At 46.0% G+C, this 25,207-nt stretch overlaps 1 protein-coding gene across 2 annotated transcripts; it reads left to right on the top strand.

Annotated features, from left to right (window-relative positions):
* The first annotated feature begins 114 nt into the window (after positions 1-114).
* Positions 115-24,937, top strand: ADRB2 (adrenoceptor beta 2). Of its 2 annotated transcripts, XM_077895962.1 has the most exons (2): positions 115-1,428; positions 22,845-24,937. In XM_077895962.1, exons 1-2 carry the CDS (start codon positions 249-251, stop codon positions 22,982-22,984), a joined length of 1,320 nt encoding a protein of 439 aa, XP_077752088.1. In that variant the 5' UTR covers positions 115-248; the 3' UTR covers positions 22,985-24,937. The 2 variants fall into 2 exon arrangements, with proteins under 2 accessions (XP_077752088.1, XP_077752089.1); XM_077895963.1 differs by lacking the exon at positions 22,845-24,937 and having other exon boundaries at positions 165-2,635.
* Positions 24,938-25,207: the final 270 nt, after the last annotated feature.

Raw genomic sequence — 25,207 nt, 5'->3', positions numbered from 1 at the left:
GCCCGCGCGCCATTGGCGGAAAGTTGGCGCACGTCACGCGGAGGGCAGCTCCCTAAAGTCGTGCACATAACGGGCAGCGCGCACTCCGGGGCGGCTTCTCGGGGCGCAGGCTGTGGGGGCCGCGCGGGCGAGCGCAGAGCACCCCGCGAGCTGGATGCGGCTTCCCGGCGCCCGCTCGCTGCCCGCGGCGCCGCCCCCGAGGTCCGCCCGCTGAGGCGCCCGTGCGCTCACCTGCCGGCCCGCGCGCCATGGGCCAGCCCGCGAACCGCAGCGTCTTCTTGCTGGCGCCCAACGGGAGCCACGCGCCGGACCAGGGAGACTCGCAGGAGCGGAGCGAGGCGTGGGTGGTGGGCATGGGCATCGTCATGTCGCTCATCGTCCTGGCCATCGTGTTCGGGAACGTGCTGGTCATCACGGCCATCGCCAGGTTCGAGCGTCTGCAGACGGTCACCAACTACTTCATCACCTCCCTGGCCTGTGCTGACCTGGTCATGGGCCTGGCGGTGGTGCCCTTTGGGGCCAGCCACATCCTCATGAAAATGTGGACCTTCGGCAACTTCTGGTGTGAGTTTTGGACTTCCATTGACGTATTGTGCGTCACGGCCAGCATCGAGACCCTGTGCGTGATCGCGGTGGACCGCTACTTTGCCATCACCTCGCCCTTCAAGTACCAGAGCCTGCTGACCAAGAATAAGGCCCGGGTGGTCATTCTGATGGTGTGGATCGTGTCCGGCCTCACCTCCTTCTTGCCCATCCAGATGCACTGGTACCGGGCCACCCACCAGGAAGCCATCAACTGCTACGCCAAGGAGACGTGCTGTGACTTCTTCACGAACCAAGCCTATGCCATTGCCTCCTCCATCGTGTCCTTCTACCTACCCCTGGTGGTCATGGTCTTCGTCTACTCCAGGGTCTTCCAGGTGGCCCAGAGGCAGCTCCAGAAGATCGACAGATCGGAGGGCCGCTTCCATGCCCAAAACCTCAGCCAAGTGGAGCAGGATGGGCGGAGCGGGCACGGACATCGGAGGTCCTCCAAGTTCTGCTTGAAGGAACACAAGGCCCTCAAAACTCTGGGCATCATCATGGGCACTTTCACCCTGTGCTGGCTGCCCTTCTTCATCGTCAACATAGTGCATGTGATCCAGGATAACCTCATCCCTAAGGAAGTTTACATCCTCCTAAACTGGGTGGGCTACGTCAACTCTGCTTTCAATCCCCTTATCTACTGCCGGAGCCCTGACTTCAGGATTGCCTTCCAGGAGCTTCTGTGCCTGCGCAGGTCTTCCCTGAAGGCCTATGGGAATGGCTACTCCAACAACAGTAACAGCAGAAGCGACTATGCTGGGGAGCACAGTGGATGTCACCTGGGGCAGGAGAAAGACAGCGAACTGCTGTGTGAGGACCCCCCAGGCACGGAAGACCGTCAAGGTACTGTGCCTAGCGATAGCGTTGATTCGCAGGGGAGGAATTGTAGTACAAACGACTCACTGCTGTAATGCAGCTTTTCTACTTTTTATGAACCCCCTCCCCGCAACGAAACACTATACAGACTATTTAACTTGAGTGTAATAAATTTAGAATAAAATTGTATAGAGATGTGCAGGAGGAGGGACGGCCTTCTGCCTTTTCTTTTTTATTTTTTTAAGCTGTAAAAAAAAGAGAAAGCATATTCGAGTGATTGTTTGTTGTACAGTTCAGTTCCTTTTTTGCATGGAACGTGTAAGTTTGTGTCTGAAGGGCTTTGGTCCCAGAGGACCTGGGGCTGCTATGTTTTGATGACTTTTCCGTGGATCTACCTCATTGATCAAGTATTAGGGGTAATATATATTGCTGCTGGTCATCTGTATGTGAAGGAGTCTTTTCTTCCTGCACCCTTGCACTGGAGGATCTTGAGTATCTCGGACCTTTCAGCTGTGAACACGGACTCTGCTGGCCCCTCTTATTTGCTCAAACAGGGTGTTGTTGTAGGCAGGGATTTGAGGGGCAGCTTCAGTTGTGTTCCTGAGCAAAGTCTAAAGTTTACAGTAAATAAATTGTTTGACCATGACTTCATTGCACCTGTTTCTCCAAAACCCCTTGACTGGAGTGTGGTCGCCTCCCCCCACTGGAAACCGCAGGTAACTATTTGTAATAAATAACTGCCCAGGGACTTAATATGGAATGATACAGGAATGGCACGCACTGATTGCTTAACCCTTTCCTTTGCCTTTGACTCTGCTGCTGCGAACCTGTATCTCTCTCAATGCCAGTGCCTCAGAGCAGTTGTGCCTGCCGTCAGCATAGCTTGTCTCGCTGGTCCTATGGTGATGATTCTGTGTTGTTACATCAGAAACACTGACTCACAGAAACGGAGTTACAGGCATCTGCTTTGTCCCTCCACGCGCCCCCACGGCTCACCTTCTAGTCCTACTTGTTTAACAGCTGCTTATGTCATATATTGGCTGCAGATCTATATATAGTGGAGATCTTCGTACTGTGTCAGGTTTGGCATTTTAAAGATAAAGGAAGAAGCTCTTATGCACAAGCTACCCAGACAGAGCCCTTGTCATTCCAAGGGAAACCGAAAAGGGCATTGGTCGTAGGGAGAAAGCTGGAAAACACTTAACCGATGAATAAATACCTCATGACCTCAAAATGAGATTGTAAACCTTCCTCCTCCTTCTGTCTCTCTTCCTCACTTCGATATAAAGCCAGCCAGGCTTCTCAGCCTTGGCACTGTTAACGTCTTGGGCCAGGTAATTTTCTGGGCGGGGGCCTGTCCTGTGCATGGTCAGATGTTCAACAGCATCTCTGGCCTCTCTACCCATCAGATGCCAGCAGCACCCCCTGAACTGTGACAACCGAAACTGTCTCCAGACCTTGCCAAATACTCCGTGAGGGGTGAAATCACCCCTGGTTGAGAACCACAGATCCAAGGTTCCAAAATCTAAACAGGGCAGCCGCTAGATTTTGCAGAGCATCCGAGAGGGATTTTCCATGGTTCACTGGGTTAGTGACAGACCCCGGGCCGGCGCTCTTCCCTCCACCCCTCCACCCTGCCATGCTGCCTTCCCAACTCACCTTCCAGCCGCCCCGACACTGACTGTATTTGTGGGGATGTGCATTGTTTGGTAGGGTTTATCCATGGAGGCGAGGCCTGTGAGTCTACTGCCTTTTTGTGGAGAGATTCTAGTACCGTTAAGAGGCACATGAGGGAAAATCACAAAAGTAAACACATTTCTTCTCCCACCCCCTTTCTATTTTTGCCCGTGTGTCTGAGCCGGAGCTTGGCCCAGGTTTGACCGAGTGGACCGTCCTCCTTGGCAACGGCAGCCTGGAGAGGATCAGCCTGCAGGTTCATTGCCATTGCACCCGCTCACGAAGCCGACTCCACTTCTCTCTTCCCTTCTGTCCCAGCCAAGGTCCCCAACCAGAGAAGCTTTGGCTTCCTCTGCTTCCTGTCAGCGCAGTGATGGGTGTCCGGGTGCACATGCAGCTCTCGGGAGAAAGCTAGGTGCCCGAGTTTTCAGGACGTGCAGTGGCAAATTGGAGAGTGTGTGTGTGCCCTTCAGCGCTTTTACTTTTTCTCCAAGGGCTTTGCTGCCTCTTCTCACATTCTCCTCCTGCTTTGGGCCCCACACCCAGAGGTGCGGGCAGCTTCTCCAGCCAGTCTTCACCCTCCTGGTGGCCTCACAGGATCTTGGACTTGAAAGAGCCCATAGAAAGCATTTGGCATCCAAAGAGACGAAAAATCTGTGAGGGGGAATGACCTGCCCAAGGTAAGAAGCCAAGGATGTCAGAGACGGGGCTGCAGCCGTAGAACCCAGCTGTCAGCTGTTATTCCTGGAACAGATGTCTTCCCTCCACTGCATGGCCATTGACTTCTGTCCTCGCCCTCCATGGTGGCAGCTTTCTTTCCCTGGGGCTGTCACAGAACAAACTCATGTCAGTGGGTGTTACTGCTCTCAGGTCCTTAGCGCAGAATTCAGGCAATGACCAAATAACCACAATAGGGATAAGAGAAAGAATTGTTCTTTTACTCAGCAAGAGTCTACTAGGATATCCTCAGCGTTGGGGAGGCGGGGGGACAGGGAGGAGCGGGGAAGAGATGCATGCTTCCTCGACCCACCAGGAATTATAAGCCACTCCAGGTAGAAATTTCAAGGAGAAAAAAATGTAAACTTTTCTGTCACCGTTGTAAGTCCTGTGGACAATAAACGTGATTAACAACAACAAAAAAAATGTTGTATCTATATTCTTTTGGCTAGAGAAGCATCTAATATAATTTCACTTAAAATTTGGGTACAAGGATGTTTAGCCATATTCGTGTTCCTTTAGGAATCCTTTAAATATAAAAACTTCGATGAGTTTTAAGGGTCTTGACAAAACAGCATTTTACGTACTGCTCAATCCCTTGCCTTCTGTCATCTTTTGTTTTGCGCTTTGAGTGGGGGGAGGCGGGTAGGCATTTGTCAGTGTCCCTCTGTCCCTCTGTTTGCTGACAGGTTGGTTACATAAGGTTTGTGTTGGATTCATCATCCTAAAGTTTTCTTTGCCTGGACAGCAAGTTCTCAGAGTCTGTCAAGTGAGAACCTTATCCTGAGATGCAAGCTGACAGGTGTGCAAAGTGGCAGGCCAGGGTGGGCCTCCCCACTGAGGTCACTCTTGGGGGGAAGGAATCTGGGGAAAAAGGAGCTGGGAAGTGGGGACTGTTGACAAGCAATGCTTAGAATATTTCTGATGAAACTACTACCAAAAGAAACTCAGGCTGGATCGATCAGGGCCATTTATGCAGCCCCTATTGTGTGCAGCATGAGAAGAGTATACACTTCTGTAGCATAAGATTAATAATACTAAAGAGATCCCTTTTCTGGAATCTTACTAAATGATCCAGACAGTTCTAGACACCTTTTTAGGCATTACATCATCTTGATAGCCTTATGATGTAGGCAATATAATTGTCCTCTCTTAACAGATGTGACAACAGAGGCTTGGAAAGATTAAGTAACTTTCCAAAGACTCACAAACCAGCTAGCTGCAGAGTCAGGACTGGAACCCAGGTCTCCGTGGGTCCAAACCCATGCAGACCAGGAAGCAGCACAAGGCAGCTCATAATCCATGCCAGAACGGGCAGAAGAACTGGAAACGCAATACCTCGGTGAGAGAAGAGGGAGGCTGCTATGGGCTGGGGCAGGGAGGAATGTGCCCTTCGAAGCATGTGACTGCAGGGTTGCTGGGGACTGGGACAGGAAACCAATCACCCAAGTGTCTAGTTTGTTTCTCTGAGTCTTTGCTTTGTCTTTTCATCGAGAATTGGGCAAAGGTGAAAAGAGGATTTCACACTTGAAAACAAGCATGGGCTAGAGCAGAAATGCAGCCTGCCTCACATCCTGGGAAATCATTTTTGCTTCTGAAGTTGGGAAGTTCTCTGAAATGGAGCGGGAACCTAGACCCGATGGGAAGTGAGGCAGGGCTAGGCGGCCCTGGAGGTGCACCATCCATTTGGAGCTATCGAATTCTAGGGTAAGGGAGATAGTCTTTGGACAGCAGAGAGCCATGGATGCACTTGGAACGAGACGGCACGGACAGCGTAATGTCCAATAAGTTCTGCCCTGCTCTAATCCCTCCTTCATTGACAGTGCAAATATCATTTGAAGGAGGCATTTTTGAAATACCTAAGAGAACAAACTTCCCAAGCACTCTCAAGGGCTTAAGAAATACTGGTATCTTATGAATAATAGGAGGCAGGGTGAAAGAGGCCGGCACTGGGAATTCATGCCGTTAGGTTCCAGGTCTCCACTCTCTCTCTCTTTCTCCCTCTCTCTTTCTCTCTCTCTCTCATGTTGGGTCAGGCAGTTCTCCTCAGTGGACCTCATCTTGCTTGTCTGTAAAATCACGAGGCCAGTGCAGGTGGTCTCTAAGCTCTGCTCAGGTATGAATTTGTATAACCATTAATTTAGAAGCTAAGTAGAGACACTAGTTTGTAATTCTAATTAGAATTGATGACATTTGTCATATAAATAATGACTGAGTATCTTGGGGGTGGCCAGCTGGCAGAGGAGAATGTTGTGAAGACCTATTTGATGCATGATACCTGCCTTCAAATATTTAAGGACCATCTGGGGAAAAGGAGCATATCAATTTTACATGAATATCGAAAGGCAAGCAGAAGCTCAGAGGAAGGTCGATTCCCCGCTCAGGTGAAAAAAAAGACTTTAAAAGTGAAGTAGGTTATCTATCAGAATAGTGAGCTTCCTGTCATTGGAAGCATTCGGAGAAGCCCAAATAAAGCTCTGTGTGGTGTGAAGTACAAAGGGTTCCTGCACAGAGCAGGAGCTGGACTAAGCTCCTTCCAAATCTGTGCCTCCATGTCCTTGAAAACAATAGACCTGAATGTTCTTAAAAAGTATTCAGACCGTTCCCTAATTCCAGCTGGCCTTCTCCCCAATTCCTCTGGATTTCAGAGGTTTCACTGCATTCCTAAACAGGAAACCTCCGGGGGAAATCAGGATCTCAACAGTCCTTGGCCATGGGGGGAAATCCAGAAATAGAGAAATAAGGTTAAGCAGTTTTCCAAACTATTAGACCTTTTCATCAGCTGCTCTTCCCATGCCTTTTGCAAATGACCTACTAACTCCCAGAGAGAGAATAATGAGAGCTGCAAAGTCCTCTCTGCAAAGGCTATTACATACTTCTCCACCCTCAGAATCAGTGCACTTCCTGTAGTTTTTCCGTCACCCTCACAGGGCAGGAAGAAAAGGAGGCAGGTCCCTGGAAAGCACGGAGCACTTCAAAGCCCTCTGGTCCAAGAGCCTAGAGACCTGGGGTCTCTCACAGCCCAGCCACTAACCAGTAGGGCCACCTCGGACAGGTCACTCTCCTTCTCTAGACCTGTTTTCATCATCTGTGATGAGACATAGTTTGGTTTCCATGAATCTTGTGTTTCCTTTTTCCAGAATTCTGTAAGATTTCAGGAAGTATTTGATGCGGCACATCTGGCCGCAATGCTTTTATTTCAAAATCACATTTTTTTTTTCTCATTAGAAGGGTAATAGATGCCCTTTGTAGAACATTTAAAAATATATGAAATCACAAAATGAGATAAATCACACATAACATTAGCACCTCGAGAGAGCCATTGTTATATGTGTTGTATATGCTTCCAGTCTTTGTCCTGAGCATGGCGATGCAATGCGTATAGGTATATTTTTAAACGAAAATGAATTAGATTATGAATACAACTTTGATCCCACTGATAATAATTTTGCAAATGCCTCCTTGAATATCTTTTATATATAATATAATCCAGGTATCATAACTGGCCTGACAATAGAAGCGGCCAGCAGTTTTCAAACTTTGGGGGTACAGAGGACCATCACTCCCAGAGCATCTGGATTGGGAAATCTGAGCAGGGGCCCAAGAATCTGCATTCTAGCAAGTTCCCCCAAGTGTTTCTAACATTCTAAAGTTCCCTTGATCCCCAAGGATCACATTCTGATGAATAAGTTTATGGAGATAAATTCTGTCATTTATACAGAATGTCCCCTCTCTTCCTTGCTAGTTGACAAAAAGGTGTTGCCATACTTGTCTCTTTGAAAGCATGCTTTCTGCAAATGGGCTCTAGTTGCTTTCAGAGCATAATCACTAAACTCCTCGGGTGAGGTTCTTGCTGCATCGTTAAATGCCTCCAACCCAGCCAGTTGATTTATGTTAAAATAAGTCCATTCAAGTTACATAGTGACCAATACCTACTATATGAAAAGTATAACAGCAGATTTCTATCCACAGAGCACCTCTTGGGAGAATAATGACTATGAACTCCAGAGGGATACTATGAACTTGGTATCATGCTTGGTGGTTTTTGCGAGTGATCTCATTTAGTGCTTACCCTAACCCTACAGAATGGATACAATTGTGTTTCTACCCATTTTATAAATAGGGAAACTGAGACTTGAAGGGGTTAGCTAAGTTGCCAACAATGACGCAGTCCACTGGAGTGAAACAGAGCCCATGTGCTTTATTGCTAGGATATGCCGTCTTCCCCCCTTGTGGGGTCAGTTAAGAGAAAAAGAAGAAAATGATGAGAAGGCATTTTTATTTTTATTTCATTTTTTAAAAGATTTTATTTTTTTATTCATGAGAGGCACAGAGAGAGAGGCAGAGACATAGGCAGAGGGAGAAGCAGGCTCCCTACGGGGACCCTGATGTGGGAACTCCATCCCAGGATCCAGGATCACGACCTGAGCCAAAGGCAGATGCTCAACCACTGAGCCACCCAGGTGTCCTGAGAAGGCATTTTTAATGGGCATGCTTTGTTTTATTCTCCAGGGATTCTTTCATGAGGCCTGATTAATTTCTGAGCCTTGCAACTGAGAGGCAAGCCCCTGCCATCGAGGGTAGGCTGTGGCTAAGTATGAACGAGGACACCAGATTGCCCTGAAAGCGGGCAGCACCCTGTCTTTCGCCATCATTCAGGCAGTGTTTCTGAGCTTCCCCCACCAGGTAGGAAGCAGAGGTGGGCCGCCTGGTACCAGCACATTGGTTTGCGCTGAGTCAAATCCTGACTGTCATGGCAGGAAGCCCGTGACATCTGGCTTTGGGGTGCTTTTCCCATCTCTCTGCCCAGGTCTGTACTCGTATCTGAGGTTTCACCGTAGAGAATATCCAGATGGCATGGGCGGTGAGCAAGCCCATTACTTCCTAAGTGTACTAAGAAAGCCCAGGCTCTAAGAGGTGGGGTCGGTGACAAGGTAGCCCAGGCACCAGGAGAGGACCATATCTCCTGGCTTGTTTTATTATTATTTTTCCAGTGCAGAGAGGGGAAGACTGGTGTTTCTGAATATATTCACTTCTTCAGGAAGAGAAAACAGTGTTTAAAATCACAACAGCAATACTCATGACAAAGCAAAATTAGAGGCCTAGGGAACTCTTGCCTTCTTTCAACTGTAACTGCCTTTGTCTGGAGAGTTTTCTTCATTGGACCCATTCTGCTTCTGTTCTACCGTCTAGTGTTCCTCTTTATTTATGAAAATCCTATTAGATGGTCTTAAATACTGCAGACAACCCTGATAATCTGTTGGTGGGTTTTCATTGTTTTCAATTTGGTTGAGAAGTGCCCACAGTGCAGAGATGCATTGCCAACTCTAAGCCTGTTCTGCTCACAACATTCAGATTTCTTTCTTGTTTCACCTCTGTGTCTCTGTGATTCCAAACAATCACCTGGCCTCCTCAACCTAACAGAACTGAGGGCCAGCCTCAAGGGCCTCAGGTGGCCAGCCTTAGAAATCTCTTTCTATAGGATCGTGGAAGGGTTAGTGATGTCAGTATAGGTAGGAGTTTCTTGGCGCTATTTTATTTTACTGCAGTGGGTCCCAAAAAATGATTTGGGGGAATTTCTGAGAAAATGCATATTCATGACCCCCGTCTCTGAGACTCTGATCTGACAGGACTCTGGTTGGGAGCCAGCAATCTGCATTTTGCCACGACGACTCCCAGAGGACTGCGACGCAGGTGCTCTGAGGCAATTCGGGAACCTAATGCTAGCACTGTCTTCCCTTCCCCGTCCTTTCCACTGAAGAACACAAAATGTAGGCATACAAAAGAAATGATCCTGTACAGTTGCATACGTTCACACACACAAAAAAAATCATCCTATCAAATAAACAAATAAATAAATCGAATCCTGACTTTCCTGTGTTGCCAAATAAAACAATGTAGATGAAAACAATTTGTATGTGATAAAGAATTACTCTGACTGACAATAAAATGCCTAGTCCCAAACCCTCTTCAATATACCAGGAGGTAGCAGCACAGAAGACAAGGGATTTTGCTGCAGTGATAGACTACTACTCCAGTGCTCCTTCCTCCCTGACACCAAACCTTGGTTAAATCAAACTATATTAAAGTCTATATGAATCTATTTGCCCAATGTACATAAACCCTCCTACTTAGAAACCTGATGGGGGTCCCACCCACTACAGAGAAGAGTATGATTCATACATATTGACCCATACACCTCTACACACAGCTGCACACACCCAAATAAACACACACACACACACACACACACACACACACAGAATTTTATGTTGATGCCTATACCTATATCAACATAAATCCACACAAGCGCATTTCCACATAGCTATATGGCCACATAGACTCAGACCTAAACCTTAGAGAAATACACACATAGAGATTCCTAAGCATACTTTCGTGTGAGCAAACATGCCACGTCTTGTAATCATGGTCCCACTGCTACCTACATAGGCACAAGTCCGTGTGCAGACCCCTTTTCCTTGGTGAGTCTATATGTCCTTGATTAAAGCATGCGTACTAAATTCCTATTAAGTGCCAAGAACTGTTAGATGTTGAAGCACAGTGAGTGAATAAAAACAGTTCATCTGTGCCCTTATGGAGTTTGTATGTGATGAGAGAGAACTTTTAAAAAAGGCATGCCAAGTTGCAACTGTCGTTAGTGCTGCAGAGGAGATTTGTGGTGTTTTGAGGGAATCTGACTAATTCTGAGAGTTCGGTAAAGGCTCACAACCCCACAAAGAAGTGAGGTTTCAACTAGGAGCTGAAGGATAGCTAGATAATCTCTTGAAAAAGAAAGGAGATAAGAGCATGCCACTCAGGTAGAAAAGCTTGTGCAAATGTCCTGGGGTAAGAGGAAACCTGGTGCATGAGACAACCGAGCAAAGGTCAGTTTAGTTGGTGTGCAGAGAGGGAGAATGAAGCAGGGTATGGGGTAAGCCCGCAAGAGGCAGACAGATGCCACATGTGAAGGGACTTTTAGGCCACATTAAAGATTTGGGTCTTTATCCCAAGGGCTTTTAGAAGCCACTGATGTTTACAGTAGGGATCAGATTTGTATCTACTCTACAAAAGCACTCTCACGTAGATAAAGGTGCACACAAGGGTTCACACAGACAGTTGGGTGTTGTTTTCTTAGAAATGCATGTTTACATGTAAATATTCATTTAAAAACAGAGCCTCTCTGAACACACTCTTATGTATTTATGTGCATGGTATTGAAACCCAGCAAGCATCAGAGGTGTGGAAATATACTCTTCGCTGAGTATCATCAGGCTTAAGCCAGTGTTTGGGGGTGGGGGCTAGATTAGTGATGTATCAGACCTGATCCAAACCCTCTAACTTTGGAGCTTCGGGCTCTTAGGCTTGGCCTCCTGCCTTCACCTCCTGCTCCGCTCCCACTCCTCTTGGCTCAGAGCACACCATGACAAGGTGGGGTTTCTTCCAGAACATGATCATTGACTATTCTTGGCCTGGGCAAGGAGGGGAGGATGGGCAGGTCAGGTTGCATAAAGATTGCCTTGTGCCCTCTCAGATTTGTAAGCAGAGCCTCTGCCCAGCACCAAGCCCGGAGCACCCTTTGCACAAAGTTGGTGGTATCAAGAAGTAAATGTAGCGATGGGAAGCCAGAGGTCTGCAGGTCCTGGTGGGGACTGTGGGGGGACTCCATGCAGTGCATTCCATAAGGAACCACTCACTGCACGAAATGTGACACTGGAGGAGGAAACAGACAAAGCCCCGCAAGAAAGCCTTTCAAGGCAAGATGTCCCACAGTGGCCCCACTGCCCTGGCACAGTGAACACGTGTACGCACATATTTACACATCAACAAATCTTGCTCTGGTGGGTGTCACATCTCCCCACAGAGAAGGTAGCAAGAAATTTATCAGCCACAACAGTCTGCATTCTCTTCCTTCCGAAGAACTGGAACTACATTTGTGTGTATTTTGCTCCTGTTTACCAGCAAGCCCTCCAGGGCCTTAACCAGAGCCAGTGACAGACTCCAGGGAAATCAGTAGGAACATTCATGCCGAATGAAAGGCTCACCTAGAGCCTTACGTTCTAAGGCCATAAAGATGGTCCCAAGTGATTTTTTTTTTATATTTTAAAGACTCCTACCCACTGAGATTTTTTGTTTTCCAGTGTGTGCTTAGAAATGCTTTCTTCTATAATTAAAAAGAATTATGTAATGTAACTTGAAGCTCTTCTTATTTTGCTTCAGGCTGTGTAAGGAACATCCTTCTTTTCTCCCAGTTGGGTGCTCTTTTATGCTATCCTGGCAGTGAGCTACTAGATCCATCAAGTGCTGCAGACCATAGCACTGTGCTCAAGGGGACACTGTGGCATAACAATCCATATTGATCTAGCACTTGGCAGTTTACAAAGAGCTTTTATATCTGCCATCTTATCTGATCCTTACAACTCTGAGGTCAGCATGCTCGCTCCCATTTCACAGATAAGAAGACCAAGGTTAGAAGCACCCAGGTGGCTCTGTCAGTTAAGTGTCCTGTTTTTGATTTTGGCTCAGGTCGTGATCCCAGGGTCATGGGATCAAGGCCTGCTTCGTGCTCCGAACTCAGTTGAGTCTGCTTGTTTTTCTTCCTCAGCTTCTGCCCCACTTGCTCTCTCTCTCTCTCTCTCTCTCTCTCTCTCAAATAAATAAATAGATCTAAAAAAAAAAAACAAAGAAACACTGAGATTAAAAGATTTGCCTAAGGGCGTGGAGCTACCACATGGCAGGGTTGGGACTTGAACTTAGGCCTTCATAGTTGGTCAGGAAATAACTCAAGTTGTCTTGAGCTCAACTGCCCTTCTAGGACTTACTCAGGCTCCTCTCACTGTTCTTCCCTGCTTTCGGCTTGCATTTTATCTTATAAATTCAGTGCTAACACTCCCCAGCACCGAAGCCACAGCTGCAAAGCTGCAGATAAGTGACTGCCTGCTCCAGAGACAGTCCCCGGGATGTTTTCCATATTGACAAGCCCCAGGCTAGGGTGAGCTCATGCTGGGAGGAGACCACGCTCAGCTCTGTCAACTGTGGCTTAGGGCAGAAGCTCCAAGCCTTTTGGGTTCCTCATGCCAGTCACCAGATGCACTTTCCCCAAGTGAGAGTTACCGGATAACATACATGTCCAGCTGGAGCTCAGGGCTCTACTGAGGCCTTGCTTGTTCATTTTTCCCAATTCCTCTTGCATCAGGATGTTTCTGTGGGAAGACCCGGTATGATTTGCCCCAATCCCACACCCACTGGGCACAGCGCAACCTGCTTCTAAGGGCCAAGTTCCACACCTTGGTAAAAATTGCAGGCTCCAGGAAGTATTTCAGCTTCTTGAAAACAGCTTGTATTTGGCATAAATGTCTTATTTTAGTCAGAGCAATTAAATGTTCTTGTTTTGCACACACTTCCAACAGAATTGCCTTCAGCACAGGTGAAAGGTATTTAATGGGTCTGGGAAAGCTTGAGATAGTGGCCACATCCCAACCATGAGAAACCTCCCTGTTGGCAACTGCTTCCTCTCAGAGTGTCAGCTTATCTGATTTACTTAGCTCTCCAAACAACATTTGATTGATTGATTGATTGATTGATTGATTCATTCATTCATTCATTCATTCCTTGAAAAGATGTTTGAACACTTATAAATGCCAGAGCCTGTATTAGCTACAAGGGTCTATCTAGCTATCTTGGTCACCTAACTATGACCAAGATAGGTGTGGCTGGCTGGTCCCCGTGTTTTAGTTTCTTACAGTCTAATGGAGAAGACAGACAATGAAAAGGGAATTATAAATCATTTGTGGATCACATTCCTTAGTATGCACACCAGAGAAACTTAAATATATTGATGAAAAGGGGTGAGAGATGGGCAATTGGCTTCACAATTTTGCTAGCTAGGACTAAGAAATTTGCTGAAGGATCTGTCAACCTCAGACTGACTCCTACCCATCCATAAAAATATTAATGTCTTCCCTTTAAAAACATCTCAGGGGGGCACCTGGGTGACTCAGTGGTCATGGTCCCAAGGTCCTAGGATCGAGTCCTGCGTCAAGTTTCCCACAGAGAGCCTGCCTCTTCCTCTGCCTATGTCTCTGCCCCTCTGTGTTTCTCATTAATAAATAAATAAAATCTTTAAAAAAAACTTTTAAATAAAAACATCTCAGGGAGGGACACCTGGGTGGGGCAGTGGGTTAAGCATCTGACTCTTGGTTTCAGCTCAGGTGGTGATCTCAGGGTCATGAGATAGAGCTCTGCATCAGCTCTGTGCTCTGTGTGGAGTCTGCTTAGGACTCTCTCTCCCTTTGCCCCTCCACCTGCACACTCTCTCTACACGCCCCCCACCCCCCATCTCAAATAAACAAAACTTAAATAAATAAATAAATAAATAAATGCACTTCAGGGAAAAGCATAGTTGACAGTGGCTTCCAAAGTTATCAATGATCTCTGTCTTGGTACATCTCTCGAGTACCATGCCAAATTCTGAGGCCACATTTTTCAAGGGAAGGGGGACATTTGGGGCCCTTCCAGGCTTGCCAGATTTAGCAAGTAAAAACATAAGACATTCAGTTAAATTTTAATTCCGAATCACCAACACATTCTTTTTTTCATATAAATATGTCCCAAATACTGCATGGAACATATTTATACCAAAAAAAAAAATTTTTTTTATCAGAAATTCAAACTTAACTAGGCTTCCTGTGTTTTAATCCAACAGCCCTACATTAGAGCAAAGATAGTGAAGAAATCTCAATAATGTGTCTCAAAAGGAAACTTAAGAGGAGCCTGACTTTTTAGCTTGGAGACAATGGTAGTAAGAACCTAGATTTTTGTAAAGAAGCATTTTCCAAACATTTTCCCTAAAAGCATATATGGAAAATAGTAAAAGGTACACTGGGAGGGAAAAAAAAATCTTTCGAGGTCAAAAGTTGGGGAAACATTGCATGGCCAGTCTTCCCATTTTGGAGCTTACACTATACAGAAACATGGTAAACGTTCTGAGTAGACTTGCAGGAAACAGACCTGGTTGACCTGGTTTAGCTTAGCATGCCTACAGAATGCCATTTGTGGTCTTTTGTCTGTTTGTTTTGATATGTTTGCTTTATAGAGGACATCTATTAACATTGTGCAAACTGGCTACTCTGCCCAGAACACCTTGGGGGACAGTGGCATAAAAAAAATGAAAGTTCTTTTCAAATATCCAGAGTGCTCCCGGGTAGGGAGGAAACAGATTTAGTCTTTGTAAACCAAAGGGCCGAGCTGTACCCAATGCACGGACACATCTGGGAGACAGATTGCTGGCCTGGTATAAAGACTAGAACTTTCTAACAATTATAATAGTCTGAAAGGTAATGAGCTCCCTGTTTGGAGACCTTAAGGCAAAAATGAAATGCTATCAGGGACACTGTAGGAAATTCTTGTTTTGTGTGGGAAATTCTCTGCATCTGCTAGGAAGGGTGTATTCACATAAAACACAGAGAGGTCTCTACCAGCAAACAGACTTTCAAATTATGTCCCGTGTTCTATATCCTTTCTGCAGTCTGAGTCTATCCCTCTTGAATACATTGTTACTGAGTTCCCTTCCCATCTCTGGGCCAAACCTCTCAAGAATATTAGTCCTCTCAAGCTAACGATCTTTGGTCTGATCTGAGCCTCTTCATAGCCTAGCCTACCTTGCGTCTTGGCTCTTTGGAACCCCACCTTGAGCCTCTGGGAGTGACTTACAGATTTCATGAGTAAACTAAGGTTTACATCTGAGCTTAGTACCTCGGAAGAGGATGGGGTATGGAGAAACTTGGCCCTATGCTCCCCCAGGACCAGTGAGCTTCCCCCGGGTGGGTGTCTACAGTGTGGTAGAGACCACCGCATACCTGAGGTGCTCCACATAACAAAAATCAGTAGAGGGTCAAATCCCAACCCCGCTTCTTCCTGAGTCTATGACCTGGAGAAAATTGTTTGGCTTCTCCAACTTTTATTTCCCTCTGTGAAAAAAAAAAAAAAAAAAACAAGAATGATGATAACTGCATCACAATATCATGAAAATTAAAAGAGATTAAGAGTACATTCCAAAAAAAAAAAAAAAGTACATTCCAGGCAAATTGAACACCAATAAAAAATAAATTTATTATTATTAAAAAAAAAGAGTACAGGGATCCCTGGGTGGCTCAGCAGTTTGGCGCCTGCCTTTGGCCCAGGGCGTGATCCTGGAGACCCGGGATCGAATCCCACATCGGGCTCCCGGTGCATGGAGCCTGCTTCTCCCTCTGCCTATGTCTCTGCCTCTCTCTCTTTCTCTCTCTGTGACTATCATAAATAAAAAAAAATAATAAAAAATTAAAAAAAAATTAAAAAAATAAAAAAAAAGAGTACATTCCAAAGAGCCAGCAGAGTGCGATACAAAGTGGACATTAAGTAAATGTTTATTTAATGTGTGACTGGGATTGCTACCGTTGTGGTAAAGACTTTCAGAGAAGTTAAAAGATTTCTGTAGAACTTCAACGATCGGTGTGCCAAGATTTCAGGCCCCAGCCAAAATCTAATCTAGCTCTTGTCTAGAGCTCTAACACCTTTTCAGAACTTGTGCTTGAGAACGGAAAGTTATGCATGTGTATTAAACATCACAGTTTTCCTTCCTGCGGGTCTTGGGCCAGTGCTAGGAAAGGCATTGGATTCGGGGGCAGATTGGTTTAAGTGACTCTGCTTCCTTTTCCGTGCTGAACTCTGGTCCTCATCTGTAAAATTAAGAGGTTGGACTGAGATTTCTCTAGGTTCCGTGAGCTGTGCCTTTGAGCTGGGGGCGATGGATGCAGATGTGTAAGTAATGGTCCCTGGTCCCTAATGAAAGAAAGACCTTGCCCAACTAAAGCAATGTGTGTGTACATGTGTGTACACAGCAACGGGATTTGAAGTCACTTTAATTGCCCCCTGCTCTTGTGCCTGTCTCTAAGTTTGACAAAGAAAGAGTTGCACCAGAATTAGCTGTGGAGGAGTGACCTCCTGATGGGGAGAGCTGGGTTCGAGTCCCAGTCCTGACTCTGCTGGCAGAGCCTGTTCCCCATCTCCAGGGTGTGACACTCCCTTCCGCCCCCACCTTGGCCTCCCCCATCTTTCACGTGAGACAATTGGCTCCAGGGTCTCCAAGCTCTGTGTCTCCTGGGAAAGCGTCTCTGATCTATTTTCGCTTGGCTTTGCACGCTCTCCGCAAGGATTCTCATCGGGATGACTCAAGTTCTGCTTCTTTCTTTTGTTTCATCTGCTCTGGTTTCATAACACAAGCTCTCCAGCCAATTTTAGCATTTCTTGGATTATGGGAGTGTCTACATGAAGGTACCAGAGCACTGGTCTCCTTTTCTGCCCAGGATGCTGGTCTCCCCCTTCCCCGCCCCGCCCACCCTGACACTCCCTTCCATTCTGGCACAAGCAGACTCCCTCCTCCCCGCTGGATGACACACTAAGTGGAGTCTGCTTTTCACATTAGTCGAGAGGAGGCCCTGAAGTCAGAAATCCTTGGCACAGGACTCACTTTGTCTCTTTGTGCCTCGTTTCCCCCAGTAATAAATAGGTGGAGTCTCACACTTTCTCACCTACCAGTGTTTGCCCCCCCACCCCCAGGGAGGTGTTTTTGTGCAGAGTGTCCCCTCTTTTCACAGATGGGCTCTCTCGATTATCATAGCCCCAGGGCACTCTCTAGGAAAACAGTATGTACCCTCCAGACTTCCCTTCATTACTGCCCAAGACACAGCACTTTCTAAAACACAGAAGTCAACTTTTGCTGTAAAGCCTTCCATGGCTCCCTATTACCTTCAGGATAAAGACCTCAGCAGAGCGAGTTCACAAGGAAGCACCCCGAAGATGAATGACTCATCTGCACATACAGCCCCCCTGACTTGCACTCCTTCCCTGGGAACTGGGACGGGCCAGGGGGTACAGTGGGAATAAATAGAGAGGGGAGCAGGACTCGGGCCATGTGTTTAAGCTTATGTGCCTTCCAAAAAGGGAATAGACATTCAAAAATAATAATGGTTTTCTTTTTTAAGTACTGGAAATGGTCTTAAAAATCACTGGCCTGGCCCAACTGCTTCATTTCACTTGTGGAAATGGATGTCATAGAATTGGCAAATTATTATTTTTTTCAAAGATGTATTCATTCATGAGAGACACACAGGGAGAGAGAGAGAGAGAAAGAGGCAGAGACACAGGCAGAGGGAGAAGCAGGCCCCACGCAGGGAGCCCGATGTGGGACTAGATCCCGGGTCTCCAGGATCACGCCCTGGGCTGAAGGCAGGTGCTAAACCGCTGAGCCACCCAGGGATCCCCAGAATTGGCAAACTATAAGAGACCATGTCTCTTACTAGGTCGCCGGGTTTCTACTCTGCCTCTACTACCAGGGGCCCCTCTCCACTCTGCAGCCAAAGTCATCCTTCCAAGGGGGATGGGATGTTGTCACTCCCCATGTGAAAGTTTTCTGTGGCCCCAATGCAGCTACTGAAGAAGCCAGGCATCTTCCTGGGGCCAGGGAGCCAGTGTGGTTTGGGTGCAAGGTAGACACACGGCCCCACTCACTCTCCTTCTCTTTACCATCCCTTGGTGCATTCGCAGGCCAGACCACCATCTGCACCATCTTGCTGATTCATTTGGGTTTCTTATTTATTATCTGTGTCCACTCACTAGAGGGTAAACTGCAGGAGGGCTGGGGTTCGCCTCTAACTCTAGTGTCTACAACACAGTGGCTCACACTTGGTACATAATAAATATTTGCTAAATGACTAACCAAACAAACAAATGAATGCATATTGAAGGAAATTTGAAAATGGAGAATAGTATAAAGAAACCAATAAAAACCACTCATACTTCCTCCTTCTGGATATTACGTCTGTTAATATTTTGGAGTATTTCTTTTTTTTCAGATCTTTTTTTTCTCCTTAGGTACATGTAGGATATATAGTATAATATCTAATAGGAAATAAAATTATATTAAATTGTGGTATCCTGCTTTTTTCTCTCATCATTATGTTGTGTTTCTACATGCTATGGAATTATCTTTTAAAATAATATTTTAAATGCTGCATAGATTACATACATATATCAAAATTATAAAGCATTTCTCTAATTCTGGACACTGACAATTTTTTTTTCCCTAAGTGATCTACTTTACCTCCAAACCATTCTATTTTTTAAAAAAAGATTTTATTTATTTGAGAGAGAGAAAAGCAGAGAAAGCATGAGCGGGGGGAGCTGCAGAGGGAGAGGGAAAACCAGGCTCCCCACTAAACAGGGAGCCCTACTGGGGCTCAATCCAGGACCCTAGGATCGTGACTTGAGCAGAAGGCAGAAGCTTAACCAACTGAGCCACCCAGATGCCCCTCTCCAAACTATTCTAGTAGAACTTGGCTTTTAAGGTACTTGTGGTAACTATTTCTTACTTTGAGTAGCTGGGTGGAAGACATTACTTTCTTTCCAGGAAATATCAACAGATCAAGCCTTTATTTTGTATGTTTTCCCATCACCTCCTTCAGTGGGGATTGACTTAGTTGATGATCTAGTTATTAAGTCAAAGACTTGTGTTTAGTACAGGGTTGTGTTTCAATGACTTCCTGTTCGAAAGATAAAGTACTTTAAGTGTTCACAACTGAGTAGAGTCCATGGAGAAACGGAGGCCAGGCCCTGTTACATCTAGTGCATACTCTTAACTCAGGGGTGACTGCCTGTTGAAATTAATCAATGCTTAGGGACCGAAGCTTCGAGCGTTTCCAAATACTCACTGACTTATAAAATCTCTGTGAATTAAAAGGAAAAGTAAAGATAACTAACACCTTCAAGTGATGAAAAAGGAAACTGAGACTCAAACCGTATCTTTGGTGAACTAGATTTCAGAAAAGATTTTACAGAGCTGGAACGGACCTTCGAGATGAACTGTCCCGACCTTGTCATGTTCTAAAGATGAGGAAACAGAGGTCCAGACAAGGAAGGGTGTCGTACCCGGTCACCAGACCACCAGCTTGTGGTGGGGCTGCAATGAGAAGCCACTTCCTCTTCCTTGGCACCCATCAGTCTTTCCACTGCCCTAGCTTTGTGGGGCCTTGTCACCAGCCAACACTCAGCAGCAGAATCTGCCCTTGGGCTCTGTTTCCTGGAGTGCTAAGAAATCTCCTCACTTCACACAGAGGATTGGAAAGTCAGAGCTTTCTTTTTTTTTTTTTTTTTTAATATTTTGTGATGTCGAAGATCACTTTTTTTTTTATTTTTATTTATTTATGATAGTCGCAGAGAGAGAGAGGCAGAGACACAGGCAGAGGGAGAAGCAGGCTCCATGCACCGGGAGCCCGACATGGGATTCGATTCCGGGTCTCCAGGATCGCGCCCTGGGCCAAAGGCAGGCGCTAAACCACTGCGCCACCCAGGGATCCCGGAAAGTCAGAGCTTTCAGGGAAGCCCTGCTGTGAGTGCAGCACCACAGGGGTGCCAGGCATAAAACAACACGTACACCCTAACATCCCTTTCTTGTCAGCCCCCACCCCCACCCCAATCCAGCTCTATAGCACTTTACGCCCTCAGAGTCCCACGGACCTCTCCTTGCTCGCTCTTGCCACACTCCTCTTGAGGCCTGTGGATGGCCAGCTCTCCCTCTAGAGTAGCAGCTTCCTGAAACCAGAAGCTCTTTCTCTTTCTTTGATTTTTCAGCACTCTGTAGCAAATCATTGCCTAGTCCATAATAGATGTTCCGTAAATATCTGCTGAATACATGAATAAAAACTTAGTTTCTGAAAAAAAAATAAAAAAAAACAAAAACCCACTTAGTTTCTGTATCAGCTGGCTAGGGTTGCATAACAAAATATGTTATGAGTGCCTTAAACAACACACACTCATTTATTCACAGCTGCAGAGGCTGGAAGTCCAAGATCAAGGAGCTGGCAGGGTTGGCTTCCTCTGAAGCCACCCTCCGGCTGCCTCTTCACAGCATCCTACGCTCTACACCCGAACCCCTGCCACCATCTCTATCTGGGTCCTGATCCCCTCTTCTCAGAAGGACCCCAGCCAGATTGCAGCAGGGCCCACCCTAATGCCTCACCCGAACTCAGTTCCACTCTTCAAACGGGGGGAATACAGCCAATTTGTGAAGTAGTGGGAGTTCACACTTCAACATGTGGATTTGGGGAGAAAGCAAAAATGTTGTCCCAGAGGGCTGGAGAGCATGGAGAGGCTGGGAAGGCCAATCACAAGTCAGATTAGGAGAGGTCTTATTTTACAGAATAGTAAAATTGGGCTTTATTCTCTAGACACTGACAAACTTTTGGTTATTTCAGCACAAAATCATTTCATCCCACCTCTTCATTTTACCAGCAAAGAAACCAAGGGCCAGAGAGAAAGGACTTGCCCAAGGCCATGCAGTAGGTCAATGGCAGAGCTGACACAGCTGACACTGAGATCTCTCAGGCCTGGGTCAGAGCTACACTCTGCTAAATTCGGCCTGCATAAGTGCATCGAAACCGACATCATTTTAAAGAATGAGTTATTTTTTTTCCCCATGTTTTCCCATGCCTTTCTTTTTTTTTTTTTTTTCCCCCATGCCTTTCATCCAGTTTTCATCCACTTTCTTTTTTGGGCAATTGTACAGTTCCCCAAGTTTCAAGTAATTAATACCTTTCATCAAATATAACTGATATGGTTCAGTCAGAAAGATCCCCAGAAATCACTAATGATGCTGTTCCCGTGTGGCTCTGTGGAGTGTGGCCAAATGGCTCGCTGGTACATTTTACAGACTCGAAGGACCTGTATTTCTTACGTCTAATAGATAGCTCGAGATAGACTGTTACACTAAACAGCTACTCTGGCCAAGTTTGTTTTACCACACATAGACACACACACACGCACATGCACACGCACACATTTGGTACACTATCTCAGGCCGTTTCTTCCATGCTTAGAGCTCCTCATAGCAGTGATTCCCCAGCTAGAGGATGTGTGTCCAACCAGGAAAATGGAAACCACTCAGGGATCCCTGGGTGGCTCAGCAGTTTAGCACCAGCCTTTGGCCCAGGGTGTGATCCTGGAGACCCGGGATCGAGTCCCACGTCGGGCTCCCTGCATGGAGCCTGCTTCTCCCTCTGCCTGTGTCTCTGCCTCTCTCTCTATGTGTCTTTCATGAATAAATAAATAAAATCTTAAAAAAAAAAAAAGAAAAGAAAATGGAAACCACTCTAGGTCTTTCTACTTAAGAAATTCAATATAAAGAATTGGATGCACAAGTGATAGAAGAGCTAAGAAGCCAAACAGGGATGGTAAGGAATCAGAGATTAACAACAGCAGGAGGATGCTGTTGCTCCTGAGCCTGGAGAGACACAGGAGAAGGTGGTGACACAAGATCCCAGAAGCCAGGGGATTATTTGGCAAGAGCTGGAGCCACAGAGCACATGAAGCCACTGCCAGAGATGCCCCTTGAGGTAGAGAAAGAAAGGAGAAACAGTCAGCTTGTCCCCACCTCTCCTCCATTCTTCTGTCATACACTCCCATCGGCCAAACTGCAGCATGTAGGTCCCCATGTCAAAAAGCAGGGCAGGGAAAGCATGAGGAAAGGGACAGAGAGCAGGCACCCTGGTGGCCTTGGGTAAATCATTTGCTCTCAGTTTTAGTTGCCTTGTGGATAATTTGATAATTTCTCACACGTTTGTTGTGAGAAGCTTCAAAGGCACGTATATAAATGGAAGGGCTTTTATTATTGGTTTTAATTCAAAGTATTTGGGACTTTGGGCTCTGGGGGGACAAAAGCAGGGTGGTGATCAGGTGTCATCAGGAGCTTTGTGATGCCTCCCTAATTGCCCGGGTGAAGGGAAGTAGGTCTGCATTTTACCACTTATTATTTTATTGTGTCACTCTGCTCCATCAGGCTTCAAAAGCCACTGACTGACTTTGAATAAACTGGCACATAACTGAAAGGATGTTGGAGTGTGTTCTCGGTTCTGTTTGGGGAGCTCTCTGTGGTTTTTGCATCAAAAAGTGACACATAGAGAGGACTCTAGAAATTACTCCAAAGCCATTACCTCCACCCCACCCCTTTTGTTTTACAGAGGACCAGAGAGGAGACGGGGTTGGCCTGTTGTCCCATGCCAAATTCTTGGCAGAGAGAGATGCACGGCGCTGGAGGAGACTCACTGCTTTCTCCAGTCCTCCTCCTTGGGCCTTCGGGTCTTCAGTCAGCCCCATATAACAGCTGATACTGCAACATTTCCTTGTTCTTTGCCATGATCCTTCTTTTCCATGAGCCTCCTCTCTTTCTTTTTAGTCTTTAACCTCTTCTTCCTAGTAGTCTTTGACAACTCGTTCTCATGGGGTTCTTTCGCTCCACTCTGCTGATGGACATCAGAAGCGGAGTGTTGAGCCACATCTATTTTAAGTTGAGAGTGTAAACTCTTCTAAATAACTCCATTCCCCTTTGATGGCGGGAGTGAGCAAGGATCATCACAAACTCTTGGAAGACCAGTTTTTCTGCCAACCTCAGGGCTTACGGTGAAAATAATAAGGTGCCATCTCTTCCTTTCTACTGGCAGAAAGTACAGCCCATGGTCAGTAAGTGCCAGGCCATTCCAACCAGGCCCATGAGAATGGTAGGACTTCTACCAATGGCACGAGGTGGTTTAGCCCTCTCGGCAAGAATGGGTCTGTGTACTGTATCTTTCAGTGCCAGCTAACCTTGATGAGTGGATGATAAAGCTCAAGGGTGGATTCCTTAACTTGTCAAATGAAGAGATTGTGCCTTGATTGTAAGTTCCCTTCCAGCACTGACATTTAAGAAATCAGTATCCTTCCACCAAAGAAGTCCTATTATGGTCACAGAGGCACTAAGATTGTAATAATCCCCTGAGTGACTCATGGAATTCCCAATGGTCCACTGTGAATTGACATTTTACTGGTGCAGAGTCTGTGGCATCTTAAAATGTCAGAGCTAGAAGAGCATCAGTCATCCTCTACCATGAGGACATTGAGGAGTCTGGGACCTGAAGCTTGCAAGTATCCATTTACCGATTCCTTCAGCAGAAATTGACTATGCCCGTGTTATGTGCCAAGCACTGTTCTAGGTCTTAGGGTACAGTAATAGAGAGGAGTAGGGATCTGCCCTCACATATGCTTGTAGGGTAAGATGCAGGACAACTAGGGAACTAAAAAAATGGGTACGATAATTATAGTTTGTAATAATTGTTTGAAAGGCAATAAAAATATATTGGATTAATTCACTTTGCTCAATGGATATTGAATAACTTGGGTCAGGGGAAAGTGACTGTTTGCAACAGTAGCCCTTAAGCTGAAGCTTAAGAAGAAACCAACTGTGGAAACCAGGATGTAAGAAAGTAGGCAGAGAGAATGACATGTGCAAAGGCCTTGGGGCAGGAAAGCTTTTGGTATAGCCAAGATGTGGAAAGGCAGCAAGTCAAGTGGGAATGTAATAGGTGAAAAGTGGCTGGAGGGGTTGGCTGAAACCAGATTGGCTGCATAGGCCCTCATAAGGAGTTTAGGTTTTATTCTGAGAATGGGAAGCCATTGAAAACTCTTAAGCAGTTAAGCAACATGTTCTGCTTGCATTTATTAAAGACTCCTCTGATTGCAGAAAGGAGAATGGATTGTAGAAGAGGAAATGAGACTACTGAAATAGTCCAGACAAAAAAGAAATGATAGACAAAATTAGCAGCAACGGAAATGGTAAGAAATGGGAGGATTTGGAATAACATAGAGCCTCTAAGACTTGTTTCTTACTTGGCTACATAAACTGAGGATCAGAGGAATCAAAAAAGACTTCTAGGCTGTTGAGCAACTGGGTGAATGGATGTTTCACTACAGATGCGGTAACAAACATTAAAGGTGGGTAGGATTAGAGAGATCTATTTACTGTAAAGGGAAACTGGGGTTCCAGGGGACACAAGGTTGGGGAGTATACAGGTATGAGGGTGGCATAAGAATTGCAATATTAGTGCCTGGGTGGCTCAGTCGGTTAAGTGTCTACCTTCAGCTCAGGTCATGATCTCAGAATCCTGAGATCAAGCTTCACAGTGGGCTCTGCTCAGTGGGAATTCTGCTTCTCCATCTCCCTCCACCCCTGCCCCCTTCCTGCTCATCCCCTGCCTCCTCCCCACTCATCCTCTCTCTCTTTCTCTCTCAAATAAATGAAACCTTTAAAATAAAAAAAAAAAAAGAATTGCAATATTACCAAATATCATCTATGCCTTAAGAGAAAGTAAGACTATGAATGACTTTACAGTGGTGTTATTCAGTGGGTGTGATTTGGACCCATTTGGCAATGTCCTGAGATTCTTTTAGTTGTTATGACTTTTGGAGGGATTGTAGTTTTTCTGGCGTCTAGGGGATAGAGGCCAGGGATGCTGCTAGATATTCTTCAGTGTATAAGGCAGCCCATATAACAAAAACTTGTCTGGCCTCA

This window comes from Canis aureus, chromosome 4 (assembly GCF_053574225.1).
Source record: "Canis aureus isolate CA01 chromosome 4, VMU_Caureus_v.1.0, whole genome shotgun sequence".
Taxonomy (NCBI): domain Eukaryota; kingdom Metazoa; phylum Chordata; class Mammalia; order Carnivora; family Canidae; genus Canis; species Canis aureus.
This window is presented reverse-complemented; position numbering and strand designations above follow the sequence as displayed.